The sequence below is a fragment of the Alosa sapidissima genome, chromosome 6 (genome assembly GCF_018492685.1).
Source record: "Alosa sapidissima isolate fAloSap1 chromosome 6, fAloSap1.pri, whole genome shotgun sequence".
NCBI classification, from domain to species: Eukaryota; Metazoa; Chordata; class Actinopteri; order Clupeiformes; family Clupeidae; genus Alosa; species Alosa sapidissima.
Genome location: NC_055962.1, coordinates 20,082,340 through 20,107,339, shown reverse-complemented (window position 1 = coordinate 20,107,339; position 25,000 = coordinate 20,082,340). Strand labels below are relative to the sequence as shown.

Here is a 25,000-nt window from a genome sequence, read left to right as displayed (position 1 = left end):
GTGTTGAAATAGACACTGGGATCCAACAGCACCGAACCAGGGCGTGTTCCTTCAGAGGCATAAGGAGAAAAAGGAGGAAAATGCCATTGTCTGTGTATTTGTGTGTGTGTGTGTGTGTAGGTGTGTTTGTTTGTTGTGTGCTCAAGTTCACACCCTCATCTATGTGTGTGTGTGCATAAGCACGTGCTTTATGGGTGTGTGCATATGCGTACACCCATACCCACATACATCAGCAGCACTCGTTATATATTTCCCTTCTTCGCCTTCCGAGCATGGCGCCGCTCTTCCGTTTGGCTGGCACCCGTCCTTGTGGTGGCAGCATTGCCCCGGAGCGGAGCGGAGAGGAAGGTGGCACCGCTTCTTTCCCTGGCACGGCCGTGCCTCTGCCCATTATGATGTTTAGGGCCGAGAGGAAGTGGCGCTGCCAAAAATCTGTTCCATACCATTTGTCCAGGCCCCCCCTCCCGGGAGCCATCGCAAAAGGCAACACAGAAATAGGAGAGAGAAAAAAAAACGCCTGGTGTCAGGGACGGAGAGAGAAATAAACAGCAACGGAAAATGGAAAAAAAGAGATAGATACAGAGGGATTGTGAGAGAGAGGGAGAGTGTGTGAGAGAGAGAGAGAGAGAAAGACAGAGAGAGAGGGAGAGGGGATATAGTTGAAAGGAGATAGGATGGGCAGCCTCCATCTGACACTGACTCCAAAGAAGAGGAAGAAGATGGAAGATGAAGGCAGGGGGAGAAAAAAAAAAAAACTCCCAGTTGACATGGCAACCCCTCCCTCTCACATCTCCAGCCTTGATTGACAGGAGAGCAAAGCTGGTGTGGGGGCAATGTGTTCCATTACATCTCTCTCTCTCTCTCTCTCTCTCTCTCTCTCTCTCTCTCTCGTCCTCTCTCTCTCTCTCTCTCTCTCTCTCGTCCTTGTTTCTCCTAATTGTGCTAAAAGAGCAGAAGGCAGCCAATGGAGGGACTGGCTAAGCTAAGACTCCCTGCAGAAAAGGATTATAGAGGCTGAGGCCAACAGGAGGGGAGATGGGAGAGATGGCGTCCTCACCACTGCTCTAGCCGAACGCCTGATGAAAGAGGAAAAGAAAGAGGAGAGGAAGAAACGAATGGATGAATGAGGAGATGGAGAAGAGAGTGAGCCAACTGTGAAGGTCAAGGGCAAGGTGAGGAAGCAAAGCGTGTCTTTCCTGCACGTTAGATACAAAGATGCTCTCAGTTCGCAGTGTGGACCGCACGTACACACACACACACACACACACACACACACACACACACACACACACACACATTGACACATTGACACACACACACACACACACACATACGAACACACGAGCGCACACACACACACACACACACACACACACACAAACACACACCGACACACACACAAAAGGGAATTCATGACTCCGTGGAGACACTTGGGCAGGATGATGAACACAGCAATTCACACAGAGGACCGCTGTAAAAGATGCTCGGTATTTTTGTCATGAGGTGAATCATTCCCAAGGCAGAAACACACACACACACACACACATGCACACACACACACACACACACACACACACACACACAGACACAATCCCTTAACACATAGACAGGAAGCTGATGGAAAAGTAAAGGTTAACATCACTGTGGCATCCAAAGGCCACTCTCTTTCTTCTCTCTTCTCTCTTCTCCATGAACGCAGCGTTGCCTGAGTGTGTGTGTGTGTGGGGGGGAGGACAGGTGAGGAGAGAAACAAAGGGATGAACAGAGGAGAGGATGGAGGAGGAGAGACGTGACAAAGAAGGATGGAAGAGACAATATACGAGAACAGAGAGGAAATGAGAGAAAGAGAAATGACTGAGATGGAGGGAGAGAGAAAGAGAGAGAGAGAGATAGAGAGAGAGAGAGAGGGAAGTTAAGTTGGTTACTGAAGCTATTTTGCAGGCAGCTTTTTGCTGGCAGATGGCTGGCAGCTCGCTGTTTGCTAAACCAACTGCTCGGGTACATTAGGAAGTCACTGAGCAGCATGCAACACCACTTCATTTAGAATGGCCACAGATGGGGGAGGGGGACTACAGAGAGAGAGAGTGTGTGTGTGTATGTGTGTGTGTGTGTATGTGTGTGGGATGTGTCAGGTTGAACAGAGTGTGTACATGAGCTGTGTGGGAGGATTCTATGTGTGTGTGTGTGTGTGTGTGTATGCACGTGCATAAATGTGTGTGTGTATGTGTGTCTACCCAGGCTTTAGCAAGCTGGTCAGGAAATATCCAGAGCAGTCGGACTGCAGACAGGGCGAAAGCTAATTACTCTGGCCTCGGCCTCCTGTCACTCACACACACACACACACACACACACACACACACACGGCATCGTCTGTTCCAGCAGCACAGGTGAGCACTGATACTTTGCACAGCTGAGGTAACCATCCAATACACTCAGATGAATAAACACTCACACACAAAACATATGTGCACAGCGGCACCTCATATAAAGAACAGCACGCAAATACAGACACACACACACACACACTTATTGTGAGATTGCATTAACCCCGTCCTGACCTAGATTCCCCCCAAGTCCCACCCTTCTTCTCTCTCTCTCTCCCCAGCTTGCCTCCACCTGATCTCCACAAATATCCCAACATCCACCTCAAACACATCCCAAAAACATCACGCTGTCTGTCTGTTGGTCTATCTGTCTGTGTGTCTGTCTATTTTCCTGTATGTCTATTTATATAGTCGTGAGGGAAATTTGGTCTCTGCATTTAACCCAATCGGTGAATTAGTGAAACAGCACACAGTGAACACACAGTGAGGTGAAGCACACACTAAACACGACGCAGTTTAGCCTGCTTCAACGGCGGCGCTCGGGGAGCAGTGAGGGGTTAGGTGCCTTGCTCAAGGGCACTTCAGCCGTGGCCCACTGGTCGGGGCTCGATCCGGCAACCCTCCGGTTACAAGTCCAGAGTGCTAACCAGTGGGCCACGGCTGCCCCTATTTGTCTGCCTGTCTGCCTGTCTGTCTGTCTGACTCTGGGATGTCACATCTCCATGGCTCTGAGATCAAAGAGCTGGGTCCTGTCCAGTCGCCCCGTTGCCCTCACCCTGTTGCCCTTGCTCCTCGGGCAGCCCCTCACCTGCCCCCTGTCAGACCTTGCTCTCCTTCACAACACCGATTGAACCAAGGGCACTCATGACAAGCACCCCCCCCCCCCCCCCCCAGCTGGGTCCTGTCCAGTCGCCCCGTTGCCCTCACCCTGTTGCCCTTGCTCCTCGGGCAGCCCCTCACCTGCCCCCTGTCAGACCTTGCTCTCCTTCACAACACCGATTGAACCAAGGGCACTCATGACAAGCACCCCCCCCCCCCCCCCCCCCCATACACACACACCCCACACACACACACCTGCAACAGGGAAAAATGACTCACCGTTGGACAATATATTGAGTATCGTGGTGTAGCAATACTTTTTGGACAAGAATTGTTAGCTTCTTGGTCACCTCTGTACACACGAAAAATTAACTAACCATTTATTTTAACAATATCATTGTGCTATATCGTTGGTATGAAAGAATATATTTATTATTAATTTATCTGAGGTGAAGAACTGCATTCTTCCCCCACTTTAACCCCTGCCTGTCACACACCTTGACACCTGTCCCAGAAATGCCTACGTCCTCCGTTTCTGAGCTCTAGCTACAGACTGGAGCTGATGGGATCAAGGATGCAAAAGTACAAGGCACTGGCAATGCCACGGTCTTCAGACATGCTCTGAGCAGTGAATAGTTTCAGGTGTGTGTGGCAGAATGGCTGCTGAGGTGTGCTATTATATGAAACTGACAAGGAGAAGATCCAACAAGTCCACAACACAACTAACTCTAAGCAATAAGAAACATACTTCCAGTTCTAAACTGAACTAACTCTAAGCAATAAGAAACATACTTCCTGTTCCAGACAGCAGGCAAAGCATTTTTCTCTTGGCAAACCAACAAAAGGATCAGACCCGGAAAAATGACAAAATGACAGGTGACTACAAAAGGAGAAGGGTGCAAAAAAAGGCACATGTTCCTTCAAGAGAGCTTCTAAATAACACACAACAAACAGCATCATAATAACATCAAGCAAACAAGAGATGCAAACTATCTTTTAAAGCACATTCTTTCAAGCATTACTGCCACACGTCCCTACCTGACAGACACACACACACACACACACACACACACACACACACACACACACACACACACACACTATGGCCCTCTAGTTTTCGCTCAGACCAAGCTCCACCACCACGATAACGAGAGAAGCGGTGTGGTCACGCTCTGCCTAATTAAAAGCATTCTGATGTCTGGCGGACATTGACGGCCCTGGCGTAATTGGTGGAGCATCGGCGACTTCCCACCCACACCCCCCCCCCCCCTCCTCCCTCCACACCACCCCGAATTTGGCTCAAGGCAGCTGGGCAAGGTGAGGCGCTCGCGTGGATGCCTCGGAGGGGAAAAGCTGTCTTTGGTAGTGCCTTAATTGAGACACTAATAGATAGGAACATGCGCTGCCTGAGCTCCCGAGAGAGAGAGAGAGATAGAAATAGGAAAGAGAAGACGTGCAAAAATAACAGATAAGTGAGTGAGAGAAACAGAGTGAGTGAGTGAGAGAGAGGAAGGGAGGGAGAGATAACAGGAAAGGAAGAAGAGGCTGGTTGAGAGTACTGCTGGCTTCCTGTGCTGACCCAAATGCTTCACAGTGCCCCCTTGTGGATAGTATAAGAGTCACTTTGAGTCCACTGCTTAGCAGCTCAATGGCATTCTTTTACTGGGAATATCCAATTGTCTAGGCATCCAACTCAAGTGCATCAACCACTATATCTACAACGTAAAAGTTCTAATGCTGAGCCAGTTTGACAATATTTCTACATCAAGTTGCATTGCAGTGCTCCTAGTCACAAAAGCCTTATTTGCTTTCAATTATCTTCCTCAAAATACTACCACTAATTCCACAAAATACTACAAATCCCACAAGGCCAATGCTGCTTCAAAAGGAGTCACTAAGTAAATAGTAAAGTTTTACCACACGACTTCCTCTAACTTGCACATAGCTTTATTGAGCTTAATAGAATGTCAGCAGCTACCTCAATTCAGCCTCTCAGAACTTTGTTTTTTCTCAAGCACTGTTGTAACATTGTGTTCCAGTCTTGTAGAGTCTGGTTTTGTCTGATGAGCTGCTGGTACTTGAATAATGAAGAAAGGGGCTAACAACAGAGAGGTGTAGTTTCCCAAACAACAATTAAAGAAGCCCTATGCAGGTCTGGTTATTCCTTCGCTGTTTCTGGGTTTTCGCCTGATTTGGGCTCGCATTTTTCACGACATAGCTCCCCCTGCAGCTTCGGTAGCAAGTGACTGCTACGCTAAACCCCCACTAGCTATCAAGCTAGCCATCAATAAACCAAGCTAAACACATAGGGCTCACAATAAAACGGTCGAGCAAACACATGGTTCAAGAGACTATCAAATCACATTACAAAAACGAAGTTCACCAAAGGGTAGGCTACTTACAATTTCAACAGCAACAAAGCCAAGTCTGAGTCTGTTTTGCAGTCTTCTTAGAAACTACAATCTGACTACATTTTCGAGTATTTCCGCTGAGTTACATCCGGATGTGTTCGGACCGCGACCAGAAAGTTGCATATTCGTTTTTTCCGCAGAGATGCACTAGGGGAAGACGAAGCACCCACCAAACGACCCAAAAAGTGTTGTAGAACCATCAGAACAACTCTCAACCTGCATAATTAAGGTCATTTTTGCTAAAATTGTTGCATAGGGCCTCTTTAAAGGCCCGGACACACCAACCCGATTATCGGCCTTTAGACGTCGTCGGACAGTCGGGCGAAGATGGTGACTTGACTCGGTTTGGTGTGTACCGTGTCGTCGTTAGTCGGAGTCGCCGTTGGCATTCATTTTGGCCGATTTGACATGTCGAATCGGCCAGTGGCAGTCGGCCTCAATGACCAATATGATTGAATAATAAGAATAACAATAAGAGGAAAAATAAAACGTCACTAAAATCTCCATTGAAAAAAGCTAGAAAAGACTAGGCTTAATCTACAGACAGGAAGCTGGCTGGTTATACAACACATAGTGGCGAAAACAGATCTCCACTGTAATACAAGTCAAAATAAATGACATAATGGAACATAATATGACCGCTACTCATCCCACCATCTTTTCTCTGCGGAAAAAGAAAATCACACTTCTCAATTTCTCTTCATCCCTACTACAATTCCAGGGACACGACAAACAAAAATTGCTGGGGGAGGGGGGGACAAAAAACATTGACAAAAGCTATATGACCGCACTGCTCTACCACTGCATAATAATACATACACATCTGGAGGAATCAAGCTATCACAGTAATTGATCCACACTAAGCTAAATCAGCTCTTAAGGTCACAGGTCTACTGCATGGCGAGCTGTTTTGACTTAAGCCCGTGGGTTTGAGCTCACCCCAGAGTGTGTGTCCATCTGACCCTGAGGATGTCCTCAGTGAGGTTAATTAACACACACACACAGTGTCCCATCTCGAATGCAGGCCACTTCCTGGCTATTCAGCAGGCAGCTCTTTCAGTCGATATGGTACAAATTTGTTGTGGTTGAACCCTGGGTGATCTCCGCTTTCCTTCTCCGTGCAGTATGTGTGTGTGTGTGTGTGTGTGTGTGTGTATGTGCACTCCATGTGTCGAGCTGCTGTTGCACACACACACACACACACACACACAACACACACACAACACACACACACAGTACATTATTATGGTTCACTAAGCTTTTGCTCCTATGCCCTTTTCTCTGTTCAGGTCAACTGATGCCAACTCATGCCAATCAGAGGTGAGAGAGAGAGAGAGAGAGAAAAGTGTGTGTGTGTGTGTGGTGGTTAATGATGGTTAATACTTGTGCTCATAATACGGTATGTCAACAAACACACACACACACACACACACACACACATACACAAAGCATGCAACTACACTGGAACACACACACACACACACACACACACATACACAAAGCATGCAACTACACTGGAACACACACACACACACACACACACACACACACACACACATACACAAAGCATGCAACTACACTGGAACACACACACACATACACAAAGCATGCAACTACACTGGAACACACACACACACACACACACACACACAAACACACACACAAAGCATGTAACTACACTGGAACAAACACACACACACACACACAAACACACACACAAAGCATGCAACTACACTGGAACACACACACACACACACACACACAAAGCATGCAACTACACTGGAACACACACACACACACAGTCAGCCATAAAAAAGACAGCCTGCAGTAGAGCACACATTTGGGCTGCTTAGCAGACGCTGCATCCCCCCCCCAGCCTGCGCTGTCCATCTGCGTACGCTTCCCCCCCCCCCCCCCCCCCCCGAAAACCTGGACTCCCCACAGGGTTGCAGCAGCTCACCACTCATACACCATCAATATTGATACCCATCACAGCAGTGTGTGTGTGTGCGTGTGTGTGTGTGTGTGAGCGCGCATGCATGTGTATGCGTGGGTGTTTGTGTGTGCAGAAGTGCGCGTGCTCACATGTTTCAGTGTGTGTGTACAGCAAAATGCATCTAGCAAGATAAAACCTTCACAAAGACAGACACACACACACACACACACACACACACACACACACACACACACACGCTCAGTCCTTTTCTTCACAGAAGACACTCGAGAGAGGGAAACCCCCAACCCAGCAGACAACAAAGAGACAGCAGACACTGACCTTTCACTTTGACTAGACACGTTCCTGCTGGGGGCGACCCCTCATAAACACACACACACACACACACACACACACACACACACATAACCACCCCTCTCTATACTGAAGAGTCTATCCTTCTTAAACTTTATGTGAAAATCATCCCAATCACTCTCTCTCACACACACACATACACACAAACATACAAACAAAAACACACACACACATAACTGAACAACCAAAGTAAATAAAATATATACTACTGTAACTATCGGAACTCCCCCTAGTACCGTCGGTCCCGTATTTCCGCCGTCTTGCATGTATGTGTCACTTAATATCCATTTCTATACAAACCAAGACGGCGGATTCCTAAAGAAACGCAAGCACCCACACCATAGGTGTATCTAAATTAGCGTGACTCGAAGAGCTGTAAACGGTGTAGCAAGGCTGCGTGTACACATCTGCTTGGAGCTCCAGTGGAATTTTAATTTCATGACGAGAATTCTCGGTCTAACCGTTCATGTGCCATTGAAACGGCATAAATAGGCGACCCATCAGGCCAGCACTAGAACTCCGAGCATGGTAAACAAAATCGGATATTTCAGGCAGTAAATGATCCCGTTAAGAACCAAACCAGTTTTTTTTTTTAAAATCTACACACCTATGGCTACTGAAAAATGTAAGGTTAATTTAGCAAATGTTATTCTCTGTCTCTCTCTCTTGTCACACACACACACACTCACACACAGACACCCACACACACTCAAATCACTTCAACACACACTCCCATGCACCCCTTAACTCATAATGTTCCCAGCTGTTAGTCGCAGCTTTCTTTATTAACCCCTTGCCTTCTGGCCTTCATTTGGTTATGCGTGGGGGAGGGGGGGGCGGTGTCGAGGAGGAGAGGAGAGGCCCAGTCCCCCCCGTTGGATGGGGGATGGTGGGGGGTGGGGGGGTTGCCTGAACAGCTGATTAAAAACGTCAGCCAGACGACCTCCCCCAACCCCCCCGACACACACAGGACCTCTGACCCTAACCCCCCCCCCCACCCCACCCCACCCCCGATTACCGTGCCTCCTCCCTCCGCACCCACCCCCCGCCCCTGCCCTCTTTTTTTGGGGGGCCGAATTTTCGGCTCGCCGCCGACCAATCAGGGCCAGCGCGGGCGCCCTCCCCCTGTTGCCATGGCGACATGGTGCCTGCTGCTGCTGCTGCTGCTGCTGCTACTGCTGCTGTCGCCGCCACCGCTGCCGCGGTAGCTCGGTGCTCAGCGAGGCGCAGATGTCTCACCGGGGGAGGGGGGGGGGGGGGGGGGCAGACAATGGAGAGAAGAATGAAAGAGTGGGAGAGATAGAGACAAAGAGGACAAACCCACCAGCAGAGGGAGGAAGTGAGCACTCTTTTCCTAATATGCCTGCACATACATTGCATTGGGAGAGTGTGCATGAGACGTGTTTGGATGCACATGTGTACGTGCATACATTTATTTGTGTGTGTGTGTGTGTGTGTGTGTGTACGTGTGTGTGTGCATGTGTGTGAGGGTGTGTGTGTATATATTTGTGTATTTGTGTACTTGAGTGCTATCTGAGAGTGAGTGTACGGGTTTGTCAAAATGTGTGTAAGCATGCATGTGTGTGTGTGTGTACGTGTGTGTGTGTGTGTGTGTGTGTTGTGTGCATTTGTGTGTGCATGCGTGTGTGCGTGTGTGTGCGCGTGTGTGCGTGTGTGTATGTTTGTGTATGTTTGTGTATGTGTGAGTGTGTATTGTATATTGTATATATTGTACACATTACAGTGAGAAGGGGGCTGTAAGCTGCTTTGGGCTTTGTCCAGTCACACAGGACTGCCCACAGTCACCAGCTCACACACACACGTTATATGGATTGACTCGCGCACACGCGCACGCGCACGCGCACGCGCACGCGCGCGCACACACACACACACACACACACACACACACACACACACGCACACACACACGCACACGCACACGCACACGCACACGCGCACACACACGCGCACACACACACACACACACACACACACACTCACTGGCTTTTCCTAATCTCACACCATTGAGTTTACCTAAAGCATTCCCTCAAAGACCCATCCCTAATCTGACAGGCACCTTTTTATGTGTGTTTATTTCAGACGCCGTACACAATGAAATGGCGTCCACCCAAACTGCCATCTGAATGCAAAGAGTGTGATTCAGTCTTCCCAGCAATGCCAGTGTGATATCCTCCCCATGTGAGACACAGTGACAAAATTGGCACAGCGTGATTTAATCCCTAGCGCGGATTTTCAATGGAACGGAACATAAACTCAAGGCAAAGGGGGGGATCTAACATGTTGGATATCAGGTAGCAAAGAGGCAGATCGATACACCCAACTAAACTGTGTGTGTGTGTGTGTGTGTGTGTTCAGCTCACAGATTGTGCTCACGTGAGGCCATATAGCCCCATGCATATTCAGTCTATGAGGCAAAGTCAATTCAAGGTGAATTCAGCAATGCTGTTTCGAAAGTACTATTTCTACATTCCTCCTGTAGATATTCACGAGGGAAACTCTTCTCTGTTGAACTGATCTAAGATCTGTGATCGGCGAAGCATGTATCCTCACTAGGGTTGGGTATCATTTGGGTTTTTATCCGATACTGGTGCTAAATCGATACTTTTAAAACGGTGCCGGTGCCGAAACGGTGCTTGAACCGGTACTTTGTTTTTACGATAAAATGGTCTAAAGCATGAATTGCTTTTTTTTATTGATAAGACAAATTTGAACATGAAATTGAACTGTTATATTCAATTTACTATCAATATCTCATTGCTCCTACGCATAATACATTTAAATGTTAAAACAGCTTGCCATGGATGCACACACAAGTAAGTTCTGCTTTCAAGTTTACCCAGTGTAGGCAGTTTGCCATAAGGTATGTTAAAACCGCTTGCCATAGAACTGCCAGTCATGGACAACGGCATTTGCAAGCAAGCTATTCTAACAGGGACTACTTTCCAGTTAATTCAGTGTGTTCCCAAATACTTCAAGAAATTTCATGTCTTCCCCCATAACACGCAATAGTTTTGAACATGTTAGGCTACATGTCAGTGTTGAAGTGTTTAGATTCCCAGCGCTAGTAGGCATTTTAACAGCAACTATGTCTATGCGCTAACACCAGTCAGCTGAGTTTAATTAGCGATAACGTACAGAGAGGGTTCCGTAGCCTCTTTCACAGCTCAGTGACATCAGGTACTGTATGTAACCTACATATTTATGTTTTTGCCAGCTAACATGATCTTCATATTGTGATGCTATACGGGCCTCATGCACATGAAAGATTAATATCATGCCATTATGTTGTTTAGAACACACCGTGAAATAAAGTTTTCACCTACGACTTTGCTGATAACATTTCAAATAAATGCCAGTTAGCGCATTAGCGAGGATATTGTGTAACGTAGGCTATACTGTTGATGTTGTTTCATAGCCTTTTGCTTGTGTGTAGTTAGGCCCACTGCTAGATTTTGACAGGAGCTCGTGATATCGCTTTAAAGCTACTTGGGCTCACGCAACACTGTCCTCTCTCTCGCCTATGTGGTGCATCCCTCTGGTTTATACATCCAGTGTTTATGTTAGCTAACTGTATCTGGATGTGCTGCTATCAGAGCAAGACGTTAGAGATGGCGCATGACATGCAGTGATGCCTCGTATCCGGCAGTTCAAGGCAGGGATGCGTTAACGTTAGTGTTGGCAGGTGAAGTCGAGAGACAAGGCAAGTTACATCTCAAATTCTCATAATTTGGGAGCAATACAGTCGGTTTCTATTTGTCTTTGTAAATAGCATACTGTAAATAAAACCAGTTGTGTATTTAGGCTAAATTAGGTAGCGCGCTATATAACGGTGTAGGCTACATGCCATGCCAACTCTATAGCCTACTGTTTTTTGCCCTCAAAGAACAATATAGCACCTTAATAATATTAATTTAATAATTTACCATTTTTATCAGAGCTTCCCCTGTTCCAAAGAGCAGCAATCGCCACTGATCTGCACATAAGGCCTACTCATCTAGACAACTCTATAATTGTCACCTAATCAAAGCTGGTGAATAAATAACACTCTAATATTATTATAACTTACATAACTTGTATTTACATACAAAAATAATCATTTTGCTGTACTGACATATATTGTAATATATTGTATTTTTAACATGTTGCAACCATCCCCAAACAATGTTGCAATTGTCCCCGGGCCCGGGGTCAGTTGCAACATCTGACTCCTTACATTCAAATGCAAATTGTGAAAAATGTAGATTCTGTAATTATCTTTAAATGGTTTAGACTATTAACAGAAAGTCAAAGTCAAAGTCAGCTTTATTGTCAATTTCTTCACATGTTCCAGACATACAAAGAGATCGAAATTACGTTTCTCACTATCCCACGGTGAAGACAAGACATATTTTGCCAATTTAGGTCCACAGACAAACATAACATTCAAGTAAACAAAAAAGTAAGTAAATAAGTAAATAAGAGGGCACATATAATAATGAAAAAATAAGAGCAGCAAAATTTGGTTGAAATTGTGCATAGACAGTCAATAAAATACTAGTGCAAAGTCAGGCCAATAAAAGGCTTGGGTAGTTCTGTTTGACCTAAGTAAGAAAGAAAGTGGCATAGTGGTGCAAGTTATGTAAGAGCAGCAGAAGTGTTGTGTTTTCAGGATAACAACACCAAGTTGTAAAGTGTACAAGTGTGCAAGTGGAGTAGTGCAGGCGGCCATTTTGGGTCCAATGTCCAGGATGTTATGTAGCTGAGGGTGGAGGGGGGAGAGGAGGGAGAGAGTTCAGCATCCTTACAGCTTGGTGTATGAAGCTGTTGGTGAGTCTGGTAGTGCGGGAGCGCAGGCTTCTGTACCTCTTCCCAGAGGGCAGTAGATCAAACAGATTGTGAGCGGGGTGACTTGCATCACTCACAATCTTGGTCGCCTTGCGGGTGAGGTGGGTGGTGTAAATGTCCTTCAGGGAGGGGAGTGAAGCACCAATAATCCTTCCAGCTGTGTTCACTATGCGCTGCAGGGCTTTCCTGTTGTATTCAGTGCAGCTTCCGCCCCACACAGCGATACAGCTGGAGAGGATGCTCTCAATGGTGCCTCGGTAGAATGTGGTCATGATGGCTGGTGGAGCACTTGCTCGCCTGAGTTTCCGCAGGAAGTACAGGCGGCGCTGAGCTCTCTTCGCCAGTGATGCAGTGTTGGTGGTCCAGGAGAGGTCTTCACTGATGTGAACCCCCAGGAATTTGGTGCTGCTCGCTCTCTCCACCACAGCACCGTCGATGGTCAGTGGCAGGTGTTGGGTGTGACCTCTCCGGAAGTCAACAACAATCTCTTTGGTCTTGCTGACGTTCAGCAGGAGGTTGTTGTCCCTGCACCACGTGGTCAGATGGTCGACCTCCAACCTGTATTGAGTCTCGTCGCCCTTGGTGATGAGACCCACCAGAGTTGTGTCGTCAGCAAATTTCACTATTTGATTGTTGCTGTAGGTTGCAGTGCAGTCATGCGTCAGCAGGGTGAAGAGCAGCGGACTGAGCACGCAGCCTTGGGGGGCCCCTGTGCTCAGTGTGATGCTGCTTGAGGTATTGTTGCCAACACGTACTACTTGGGGCCTCTGACAGAGGAAGTCCAGTAGCCAGTTGCATAGATGTAAGTGTATTGTATTAAAATTGGTTTGTCTAATCCAAAACGTCTCTGAGTAACAGAGCCAAATGCAAAAAGTGTTGCAACTGTCCCCACTCTCCCCTACCGTTTGCGTCGGCACCAGTGCCATATTAGAACCGTGTTTCGGTGCCCAACCCTAATCCTCACCAAGGCCATATGTACGAAACAGGACGGACAGTAGGGAGATGTCTGAAGGTTGGGAGTGTGTTTGTTTGGAAGCATTCTACCAAATTCCACTTTTAAGACGCTTAAAGCATGTCCAAAAGTCATAGATTTGGAGAATCCTGAGACTGAGGAGAACCTAGCCTGACGTAGTCATACTCAATTCTAGTCAGAATATGAGTCTGATACTGCTCCATTGGGACATAATTATGGGGCGTGTTTCAACCGATACAGGGGGGGAATCCCTCTGCACTCAATTGGATAGACCTAACCAATCAGAGCAACGAAATAGCTTAGGCATATGGCAATCCAATGGAGCAATGCCAGACCGAACTTCCCGACCTCAAATGTTGTGGGCGGGACTAAGTTCGGAATGGCACCCAGGCTAAGGAGAACCCTGAACATTAGACAAAGCTGATGAATATCATTACCTTGTAGTGCCCATCTAATGGGAGCAAACATGAACCGAGTGAATGTGACCCCGATCTAAGACAAATGTATTCCAATACCTACAGTAGAGCACAACTATGTCATAACGACTGGACTAAATTCAAAGCACATATATAGTATATAAGTATAAGTACTGTATATATACTCTTTTGATCCCGTGAGGGAAATTTGGTCTCTGCATTTATCCCAATCTGTGAATTAGTGAAACACACTCAGCACACAGTGAACACACAGTGAGGTGAAGCACACACTAATCCCGACGCAGTGAGCTGCCTGCTACAACGGCACTTCAGCCATTCCTACTCGTCTGGGTTCGAACCGGCAACCCTCCGTCCGAAGCCCTAACCAGTAGGACACGGCTGCCCCTTTGTTAAGAAATAGATTCTGTATACTGTATATATATATATATATACATACACATGTAAAGACAAAGCTGTCGACAAATCATACACACAATAACATCATGCTTTAGCATTGAATGAATGCAGTGCATGATGGCTGCCAATAATATGACATAACAACCAGCACACTGAAATGATCAACACATTGGCATTAGTAACGGATGTGTAATATAATGTGTATTATGTATACAGTGAGTCACCGTCGTCGTTTATCCACTTGTGTGAATATTGATTTCATGTGAAGCCTGTCTGGCCTGCACTGCTGAGAACAGAGACATGAGAGAGCGCAGAGAGAGAACTTGATACGGCGGAAGAGGGGAGAGGAGGGGAGGGGAGAGGAGGGGAGAGGAGGGGAGGGGAGAGGAGGGGAGAGGAGAGGAGAGGAGGGGAGAGGAAAGGAGAGGAGAGGATAGGGGAAAGAGGGGGGGCAGAGAGAAGATGAGGGGGAGGAGGAGGGAAAAAGGAGGGTGGAAGAGAGGAAGACAGGATGTGATGAACGCAAGACGAGGAGGACAGGAATGACGAGAGAGAGAGGGGCAGGAGGGGGTTAGAGAGAGAGAGAGAGAGGAAAATGAGGGAGGGGGACAGAGGGTGGGGAGATGAGTGGAACTAGGATAGAGAAACATAAGGGATAAGTGAGGGGATCTTTACATGGTGGAGACGTCCCCAAATCAATCTGAATGCACTTCAACCCACAGTGGATTTACAACAATCTAACAGCCACACAATAACACATAGATCACCATTTGCCACTCAATGACAAAACAATGGGAGGAAATCCACAGACTGAATCTAGTTCTACATGACTCTAAAGCTATACAAGGACACAATCACCAAACTAATTTACTGCAGTTACTGAACATTTGATTCAAATGAACTTCAAATCTCAAAAATCTAGTCTCTAATCTCAAAAGATCTGATAATAATAGAATATTCTGCTGTGTAAATAAACATACAGTGCATATATTCTATTCTATTCTATTGTGTATAATACTAATCTGCTATATTGTGTATAATATTCTATTGTATTGTGGTTTGCATGGGGCACACAGGCATGCATGAATGTGCAGGCATGCGTGCTGCTCTGCCTGCGTAGTTCAAAGTTGAGCACTGCGTGTAACCGTTTTAATCATGGCCATCTCCTGGTGCAGCTACGCCACACAGCAGTCAGGCTCCGAGAGGCTGCGCGGCGCTTCACAGGCAACATAAATTATGTGCATTCCCAAACAGCCCTCCTCCACCGTTCCACATAGAGGCACGTGCGCCAGGCACAGGACTGCCTTTACCCAGCAGTGTTTCAGTTAGGAGAAGAGAGGAAGAGAGTGAGAGAGAGAGAGAGGAGAGGAAGAAAGGTGGAACAGGGAGAGGTTGAGCGAAATGAGAGAACAAGGGATGGGATCATGAGGAGGAGAGAGAGAGAGAAAGAGAGAGAGGGGAGAAAGATAGAGAGAGAGCAAGGGAAGAGAGGGAAGAGAGAGTGGTTTGTGGGAAGAGAGAGAAGGAGAGACAGAAAGAGAGAGGGAAGGGAGAGCAGTAGTGGGAAAAGAGAAACAGCAGAGATAGAGAGAGAGAGAGAGAGAGAGAGAGAGAGATAGAGAGAGAGAGAGAGAGGAAGGGAAGAGAGAAAGAGCAGAGATAGATAGAGAGAGAGAGAGAGGAAGGGAAGAGAGAGCAGTAGTGGGAAGAGAGAAAGAGCAGAGATAGATAGATAGAGAGAGAGAGGAAGGGAAGAGAGAAAGAGCGGAGAGATAGAGAGCCAGAGAGCGTTTGGTGGGCCTCCCCGAGCACCCCTGGCGTTATTAGGCAGCCATTAGGAGGCGCATTAGGAGGTGTGCAGATGGGAGTGGGCGTCAGCTGGGGGCAGCCCGGCGTGAACGAACAAATCTGACCCATATGTTACCCCCCCCCCCTCCCCCCCCGCCTGCCTACCTCCCAAAACTGCCACCCCTGCACCCCCCAAAATCCTCACCCACCTACCCACCCAGCACACACACACACACACACACACACACACACACACACACACACCAAACTCCTGGGGACCTTCACATCCTCCAAGCATCGCCTCCCCACCTCTGCCTCTGCCTCTGCCTCTCCCTCTCCCTGCCGATGGTGCACTGTGCTGGGGTCTAGTCCGCCCCCCCAGCCCCCGGCTGACACAAGCTCTGGAGGCTCGTGGCATGTTTAGAGCTGTTTTCATTTACACATATCGTTGAGGTGGCTGGGTCAGATTTTATTGTCAGTAAATTTAATACAGAAATATGTGGGGACAGGCAGAGGAGCAATCTGTTTGCTGCTATTCTGTATGCTGTGAGTGTGCTTGTGTGTGGGGGTATATTTTGGAACATATGTGCCTATGCCTCTGTTTAATGGTTTTCTGCACACAGCTAATTGTTATTGGTAGTGTGTGTGTGTCTGTGTGTGTGTGTGTGTGTGTGTGTGTGTGTTTGATGAGATCCTTTCATTCCTTCAGAAACGGTTGCCGTGATACCAGATGCATGGAAGCGCCGAGGTAGCCAAAATAAGACAGCACACACACACATACACACACATACACACAGATAAATGCCGGCTTGGTGTTTCTCCACAGAGACACAGTGCACAGATTCAGACTCTCAATCGAAGGCAACAGAAGACACACAAACACACAAAGCAAAGCCATTCCTGGAAACTCCTGCAATATGTGAACATGGCTCACAAAGAGCAGAAAACACTGCACAGAGAGCACAATAGACACGCAAAAACACACACACACATACATACACACACACTGGCCAAAGTGCTTTGGGATGCCATTCAGGCAGAAGTCAGCAAGGCAAACTTAAACATTCAAGGTATAATCGCATGAATAACTAACAGTAAGACTTTTCAACACACACACACACACACACACACACACACACACACACACACACACATTTTGCAGACAATGAGACAAAGGAGGAGGACTGGTAAAGAGCAAGACAAACAGACTGGAATAAATCAAAATATAAAGAACATACGAATGCAATGCAAACAAATGCTGTATATGTATAAGTGACACAAAGAGAGGATACGAAAGAGACAGAGTGAGAGACAAAGAGAGAGAGACAGAGAGAGAGAGACAAAGAGTGAGAGACAAAGAGTGAGAGACAGAGAGAGAGAGACAAAGAGTGAGAGACAGAGAGAGAGACAGAGAGTGAGAGACAGAGAGTGAGAGACAGAGAGAGAGAGACAAAGAGTGAGAGACAAAGAGTGAGAGACAGAGAGAGAGAGACAAAGAGTGAGAGACAAAGAGTGAGAGACAGAGAGAGAGAGACAAAGAGTGAGAGACAGAGAGAGAGAGACAAAGAGTGAGAGACAGAGAGAGAGAGACAAAGAGTGAGAGACAAAGAGAGAGAGACCTCTTTAAACTGTATGTTTAGACCTCTTTTAGCATCTATGCATTTTCCTCTGTATGAGGCTAGCATTAGCTCTTAACTCTTTGGCTAATTCTATTGTTCTACGGGAAGAGCTTCACTCAGGTAGGGTGGGGTTCCTCTGCATGTGATGCACTGCATTCAGTCGGTCAGCACCACTCACTACATTACATTGCAGCAGAGAGAGGGAGGGAGAGAGGAGAGAGGGAGGGAGAGAGGAGAGAGGAGAGAGAGGGAGGGAGAGAGAGAGAAGGAGAGGGAGAGGAGAGAGAGAGGGAGAAGGAGAGAGAGAGGGAGAGAGAGGAGAGAGAAAGAGGAAGGGGAAGGAAGCCAGAGGCAGCATACCAAGGACACTGAATAAGAGATACACACACAGCACAGATGAACTCTCTGCAAACAAACACACACACACACACGCACGCATGCACACGCGCACACACATACACACACACAGTTGCTAGCTCCTGAATTTAAAAATTCCCATTATCTCTATGCTGCATTCTACATTTAATCTGTGTTTTGGCAACGCCAAAATGGGCTTTTGTCATACCAATAATTTTCCTTGAACTGAGAAAGAGAGAGAGAGAGACAGAGAGAGGGAGGAAGCACCCCCTCTTTTTCTCCCTCACACAGTGTGTGTGTTCTCAGGCTCTCCTTGTCCACCGTCGCACTCGTTTAAGCTCACATGCATAATGCATAACACATAACACAGCTGACACACACTCACACACACACACACACACACACACACCTACATGCACAAACACACACACACACACACACACATACACAGAGGCCACCACCGCACTGCTGCATGCCTCACTGCTCCATACCGTGCCTACATCTCAGCTCCCCAAACTCCTGTCCTCAACACACACACCGTATCACTCACTCAGCCATCGGCTACTCAACACACACATACACATCAGTTACTCACTTATCGGCAACTCAACACACACCGTACACATCAGTTACTCAGCCATCGGCAACTGAACACACACCGTACACATCACTCACTCATTGGCAACTCAACACACACATACACATCAGTTACTCAGCCATTGGCAACTCAACTACGTCCATAGTGTGATGTTTTTGGGGGATCATCCTTAGTGTGATGGGGGGGGGGGGGGGGGGTTCTTCTTACTTTCTGGTACTGGTCTTTGGAGGCCTGGGCTTCCTGGAGCTGCTCAGGGGTGTAGGTGTAGATGGCTGAGCGGTAGGTGGTGCCCACGTCGTTACCCTGCCGCATGCCTACAAGGATAGGAGGAGTGGAGAGGAGGACATGAACAATGAACAAACTGATACGAATCTAAAAACAACATGTGACGTATCAAAGCGATACATGGTCTTTTGGGCCCAAACCGTCGACTTCAAGGCAGCGCTGCCTGGAAGGCACTAGGTTTAGGGTCAGGGTTAGGGTCAGGGCTAGGTTTAGGGTTCGGGCTAGGTTTAGGGTCAGGGTTAGGGTCAGGGCTAGGTTTAGGGTTCGGGCTAGGTTTAGGGTTAGGGTCAGGGCTAGGTTTAGGGTCAGGATTAGGGTCAGGGCTAGGTTTAGGGTTAGGGTTAGGGTCAGGGCTAGGTTAGACAAGGCAGCGATGCCTTGAAGTCGACGGTGGGGCCCAAAACACCATCAAGCTATTAAAACAAGTATGAGCAAGTAGGAAGTGTGAAGAAGTAAATATGTAGAAAATGACAAGTCGTTTTCAGGCAACTTCAGCAGAAAGATTTGTCATTTTGTTTAGTCCATGATGTGAATGTCCCTTTTTTGAAAAAATAATAGCTGACAATCAAGAAGTTTTCTCGCAAACTCGTTCCAGTCTGGCCACAATCTTTCACCAACCGAAGATTAGAGCTCTTTCTTTTGAAGATCGGAGAGGGCATGGAGAAATGAATCCTGATTGCCCCCGATGCATAACTACCTTAAGACTAAGCGATGGTGTAATTTTCATCAAAGCGCCGTTCACCCTGATCTGGATATAGAAACTGATTTCGAGGCTTCCTCGGGCATAATTGTTTTTCCGTGGTAGTGAAAGAAGACTGAAGCCTGTCGATTCTATTTTCTCCTACCTACCCGTGCTCCGTACCACCATAATTCATGCACATAATCACGAAGGTTGACAGGTACTATAAGACATCATACCATATTATCCCTTCTAAAAACACACCCTTTCATATGTAAAATGGCTTTAACCTTGGAAAGGTGGAAGAGTGTACTAAGTGCAGCCCAAGTTGAGAGCTGCAAATTAGAAGTTGTAGTGCGAAGTCTGACTTCTTAAAATATTAAACTTGCGCGTGTGACATTAAGCATATAAAGAAAAAAGATGGGATGGTTCTGTATTATAGATGAACATTAAAACATCCAACATGGATTATCCATTATTAGCACTACACCAAAGGTCGCTTTGTGGCATTGTTAAAGGGCATTCACCATGATCCCAGGGAGCATGTGCGGCATATGTTAGCATATGCGGTTGTAACGCCTTTCTTTTAAGGTCACAGAAGTGGAATGGTTTTGTCAGAGCTAGTATGTGGTCTCAATAGACTGATTAAAAGGTTGGTAATCTAACACCTCCCTTTGCAACAAGGAGTAACTGTAAATTATTTAGAATTCCAGGACGCAGTTAGCAGCTGGGTTTCCAAGGGTTACTTGTGCATGTGTCCAGCCGTCATTCTCACTCTTGGTCTGAAACTTTGGGCTTTGGTCAGCAGCTAATCAGGCTTTGGTCACATGTCGCCCATGTGAGGTTGCATTGGGGGTTGAGCTTGGGGGGAGGTGGGGGGGGGTTGCAGTTAAAGCCTGATTATAAGCACCCGGATGGCTGTCTCTGATTGGCTCTTTAGCCGATGCTGAGCATGAAGTGGAGCTTCTGGCGGCCTAATTGCGCCACTCCAAATGGCGCTGCTCATTATTGCCCGGCCATAATCAATCGCCCTAGAGGATGGACAGAGCAGGGATGGACAGAGAGAGAGAGACAGAGAGAGAGAGAGAGAGAGAGAGAGAGAGAGAGAGAGAAAGAGACCAAGAGTGATGCAGGCCCGCAAGCTTTGTAGAGCAACACTGGGGCCACTGAACATGCGGACCAACTCTTTATGCACATGACAAGGACAATACTTTGCTTCTAGTTTTGTTTTTTGGTCTAATGTGAATAATGTATGTGTAAGTGTGTGTGTGTGTGTGTGTGTGTGTGCCTGTTGCAGTGTTAACCTTGAGTGGGGTCATGGCTTTCCCAGAAGACCTTCAGTAGATTCCCAAAAGTGATGTTCTCTGGATGGAAGACCACCCGCACCACTTCAGTATGGCCAGTTTTACCTGGGAAAGAGAAAGGAGAGAGAGAGAGACAGAGCGAGAGCGAGAGAGAGAGAGAGAGAGAGAGAGACAGAGAGAGAGAGAGAGATCATGACTAAATGTTATAAGGACATAATTCAAAGAATTCTGACAGTAGGAGGCAAAGTGAGTAAGTAGGGGGAAATGAGTCTGATCCAAATGTAGAAGCTGCGGTTCAAACAGAGGTCACATGCCCGGGCTATTCAGTCAAGCGAGGGTTTCAGAGTGTGAGGTCACCACCACAATACACCCATGACCTCAGCACGCTCTGCCTCGCTAACCTCCCCACAACCCAGACACACACACACGTCATATGGATTGATTCACACACACACACACACACACACACACTCACACACACACACACACGCACACATAAACTCATGTACACACACACACACACACACAAACTCATGCACACACACACACACACACACACACACAAACTCATGCACACACACTGGAGGTGAGTGCCCAACCGCTCCAATTTCTCTCCCCGGCGCAGTCCCCCCCCACCCCCCGCCCGCCCGCCCATGTCCCGACTCCCCTCATGCCCTCTGCCCAGTCACTGGAAGTAACGTCTGTCTGCTCTCATCAGGGGAGAGGGCAGGGAGGAGGACACCACCACCACCACTGGCCACTGCAGGCCAGCGGCACAGAGGCTCCAAGTGTGAGTCACTGCAGCCACAGAGTCTGCAGTGGGACACAGACACAGGGGCTGATGGGAGATACACACCAGCACACATACACCTGTGCATGTGTGTGGTGTGTGTGTGTGTGTGTGTGTGTGGTGTGTCTGCATGTGTGTGAGTGGAGGTTGGGGGGCAATTGCCCAGCAGAGTTGGGTAATGTGTAAAGAGCCTCTCCCAAACAGACCGTCTAAGAAAAACAACCGCTGAGGTCCGAACGCCTAAAGCCTAAAGGCTGTTTTGACTGCCTGAGCACCAATAAAGATTTGATTGCACTTCACAGCTTGTGTTTAGTCTTCATTTCCCTCCTTATTTATAACCGTAATTTGATTTTCTGGTGCCGTCTGTTGTTCACTTGTTTGTAATTTGATTGGCTGGTGCCGTCCGTCGGTGCAGCAACAGCTGAACTTCTCAACGCGAGCGACGGGAGCAACGCGACGCAACGGACCCACAATTCAGTTCGGCAACGGATGACGTCAACCCATGTAAAGTGAACGGGATGCGTCCCCAGCACTGCAACGCACGCAACTGAGTGCGGTAGCCGTAATTCACTCTGGTGTTGAATTCTCCTCAATGTATCCTGTATTCCCTCTTGCTATGCGGTGGTCAGGCTCCTGGGGTGACCGGTAATGCTGGAGGCCAGACCGAAGAGCACCACTCCAATCAGCCTGCAACTGCGTCCAGTCCATCTGATTGGCCGGAGAATGGCGGCCATCTTTACGTTGTGTCAAGGAATATCTGAGTGTGTGTGGATGGAGACTCGTGTGTGTACGTGGAGGATGACGTGCCCGAGTGATTGAGCATGTCTGATTGTATGTGAGGGTGTGAACAAGCGATTGAGCAGGTCTGATTGAATGTGCGTGAGTGTGAATATGTGAATTCACCAATCAGTCATACTTCACACACACACACACACACACACACACACACACACACACAAATACACATACAACATACACACACACAACATACACACACACACACACACACAATACAATATACACACACGCACACGCACACTCATCCTCAGTTATCAACCACAGATCTTTATACTGCTGTGATATTAAAAAAGTAATAATAACCAGCCAGTGAGGTTATTATTACACTGGTTTGTGATGACCATGCTTAATTTAAGGAAGACGGACTGTATTAAATAGCCACTCCTGAGGAGGTCAGACCTATGTAAGATGGAGATGGGGATATTCACTAGTTATCAACACCAAGGTACAAACAGACGTGCATGTTCCTCATCACTGGATACCATCCTCTCCCTCACACTGGATACCATCATCTTCCTCATCACTCGATACCATCCTCTCCCTCATCACTAGATACCATCCTCTCCCTCACACTGGATACCATCATCTTCCTCATCACTCGATACCATCCTCTCCCTCATCACTAGATACCATCCTCTCCCTCACACTGGATACCATCCTCTTCCTCACACTGGATACCATCCTCTTCCTCACCAATCCTTCACACTGCAGCTGTCTATGCAGTCCTGATGCTATCAAGGCAGGCAGGGCACAAATATAATATTGTTATCCATCATCAAACGGGAAGTTCTCTCTTTATCCCAAATGACCTTTACAACCTCTTCCTCTTTTCATCTCTCCCTCACTCTTAGCCTCTTGATAATGCCCATGCAATCTATCTTACCATCCCTCCAACCCCCCCATCTCTCTCTCTCTCTCTCTCTCTCTATGTTTCTCAGGCTCTTTGTATCTCTTTCACTTACCCTCTCTTTCTATATCTGTATTTTTCTCACTCTTTTAAAGCTCTCCATCCTTCTTTTCCTCCGTCTCTCTCTCGTTCTCTCTCTCTGAAGGGCATCTGAACCGAGGCGTCGCTCGTCCACTCCTCCCCCACAGAACAATCTCACAGGGGGGCAGGGAGTGGATGGGGGATGGCTGTGTTGGCAGCCTTGGATTCAATGGTGTGTGTGTGTGTATGTGTGTGTGTGTGTGTGTGTGTGTATCATACTGTTTGGCAATGGCCTCAGTTGTGCGTCTGTGTGTGTGTGTGTGTGTGTGTGTGTGTGTGTGTGTGTGTGTGTGTGTGTATTTAATTGGCTTTTTTTTGGCAGCCATGAACTCAGTGCAGTGTGTGTGTGAGTGTTTATGTGTGTGTGTGTGTGTATGTGTGGATGCGTGCATACATGGCACATGACGGATGTGTGAGCTTGTGTTTGGGGTGTATGTGAGTTGTGTAGGATGCGTGTGTGTGTGTGTGTGTGTGTGTGTGTGTGTGTGTGTGTGTGTGTTATTCATCTAAGTAGCTTTCTTTTAGCACCCATGGACTCAGTGACACCTCGCCCTCCATTTTCAAGCGGCTTCTCCTCCTCTCCTCTCCTCTTCTCTTCTCCCCTCATGTCCTCTTATCACTTCTCCTCCTCCTCCTCTCCTCTCCTCCCCTCTCCTCTCCTTTCTTCTCCACACCTTCAGTGTGTGCTGCACGTCTGATATTCTAAAGCCCCATGTGGAGGCGGTGGGCTGTGCGAGGCGCCATGGAAACAGGCTTGAACCCGCTGAACCTAAAGCATGTCCTCGGCGGGTTCCAGCTGTGATGTGTTTTTATTCTTGAGGAATAACGTGGGCTCTCATATTGTGTCTTCATCTGTCTCTGAGGTTTTTATTTGGCTAGGGGTTTTTTTTTTTTCATTTTAGTTGGCTGTTGGTGTTGCTGTCTAAGGGAGCTTTCAACGGCATAAAATCATATCATCTCTGAATCGGATAATTGTATAAAATGCTGCCTTCTAAGATGTGGTTTTGAAGGCAGCATACAAGAATCTCTACTTGCTTCAAAGCCCACAGTTGTATTTCAATTATGGAGTAAGCAGTTGGTATCTTGGCAAGAGTGTTCTACTTTACTACTTTGGTATGCCGTCCAAAAACGCAGTATGTACCTTGGTGTCTGCAAAGGTAACTGATTAATTAGTTTGAAGGTAGAAATATTCTCTGTAGCAAAAGCAGGCAGGTGTCTTCCATTTCAGATAGAGCCTCTATCGTTCTGTCATGTTTTTTCCAGTACTTCAATATTTTGTGA

At 47.3% G+C, this 25,000-nt stretch overlaps 1 protein-coding gene across 2 annotated transcripts in view; it reads right to left on the bottom strand.

Annotated features, from left to right (window-relative positions):
• Nucleotides 1-25,000, bottom strand: part of msra (methionine sulfoxide reductase A) — an 83,754-nt gene that overhangs the window by 7,697 nt on the left and 51,057 nt on the right. Inside the window, exons 4-6 of one of the 2 annotated variants that reach the window (XM_042096211.1) lie at nucleotides 21,144-21,248; nucleotides 19,083-19,189; nucleotides 229-461 (exon numbers count right to left, since the gene is read on the bottom strand). In XM_042096211.1, the coding sequence (XP_041952145.1) occupies nucleotides 243-461; nucleotides 19,083-19,189; nucleotides 21,144-21,248 (431 nt within the window). In that variant the 3' untranslated portion in view covers nucleotides 229-242. The remainder of the gene's footprint in view (nucleotides 1-228; nucleotides 462-19,082; nucleotides 19,190-21,143; nucleotides 21,249-25,000) is intronic. The other variant, XM_042096213.1, reaches the window with a different exon arrangement.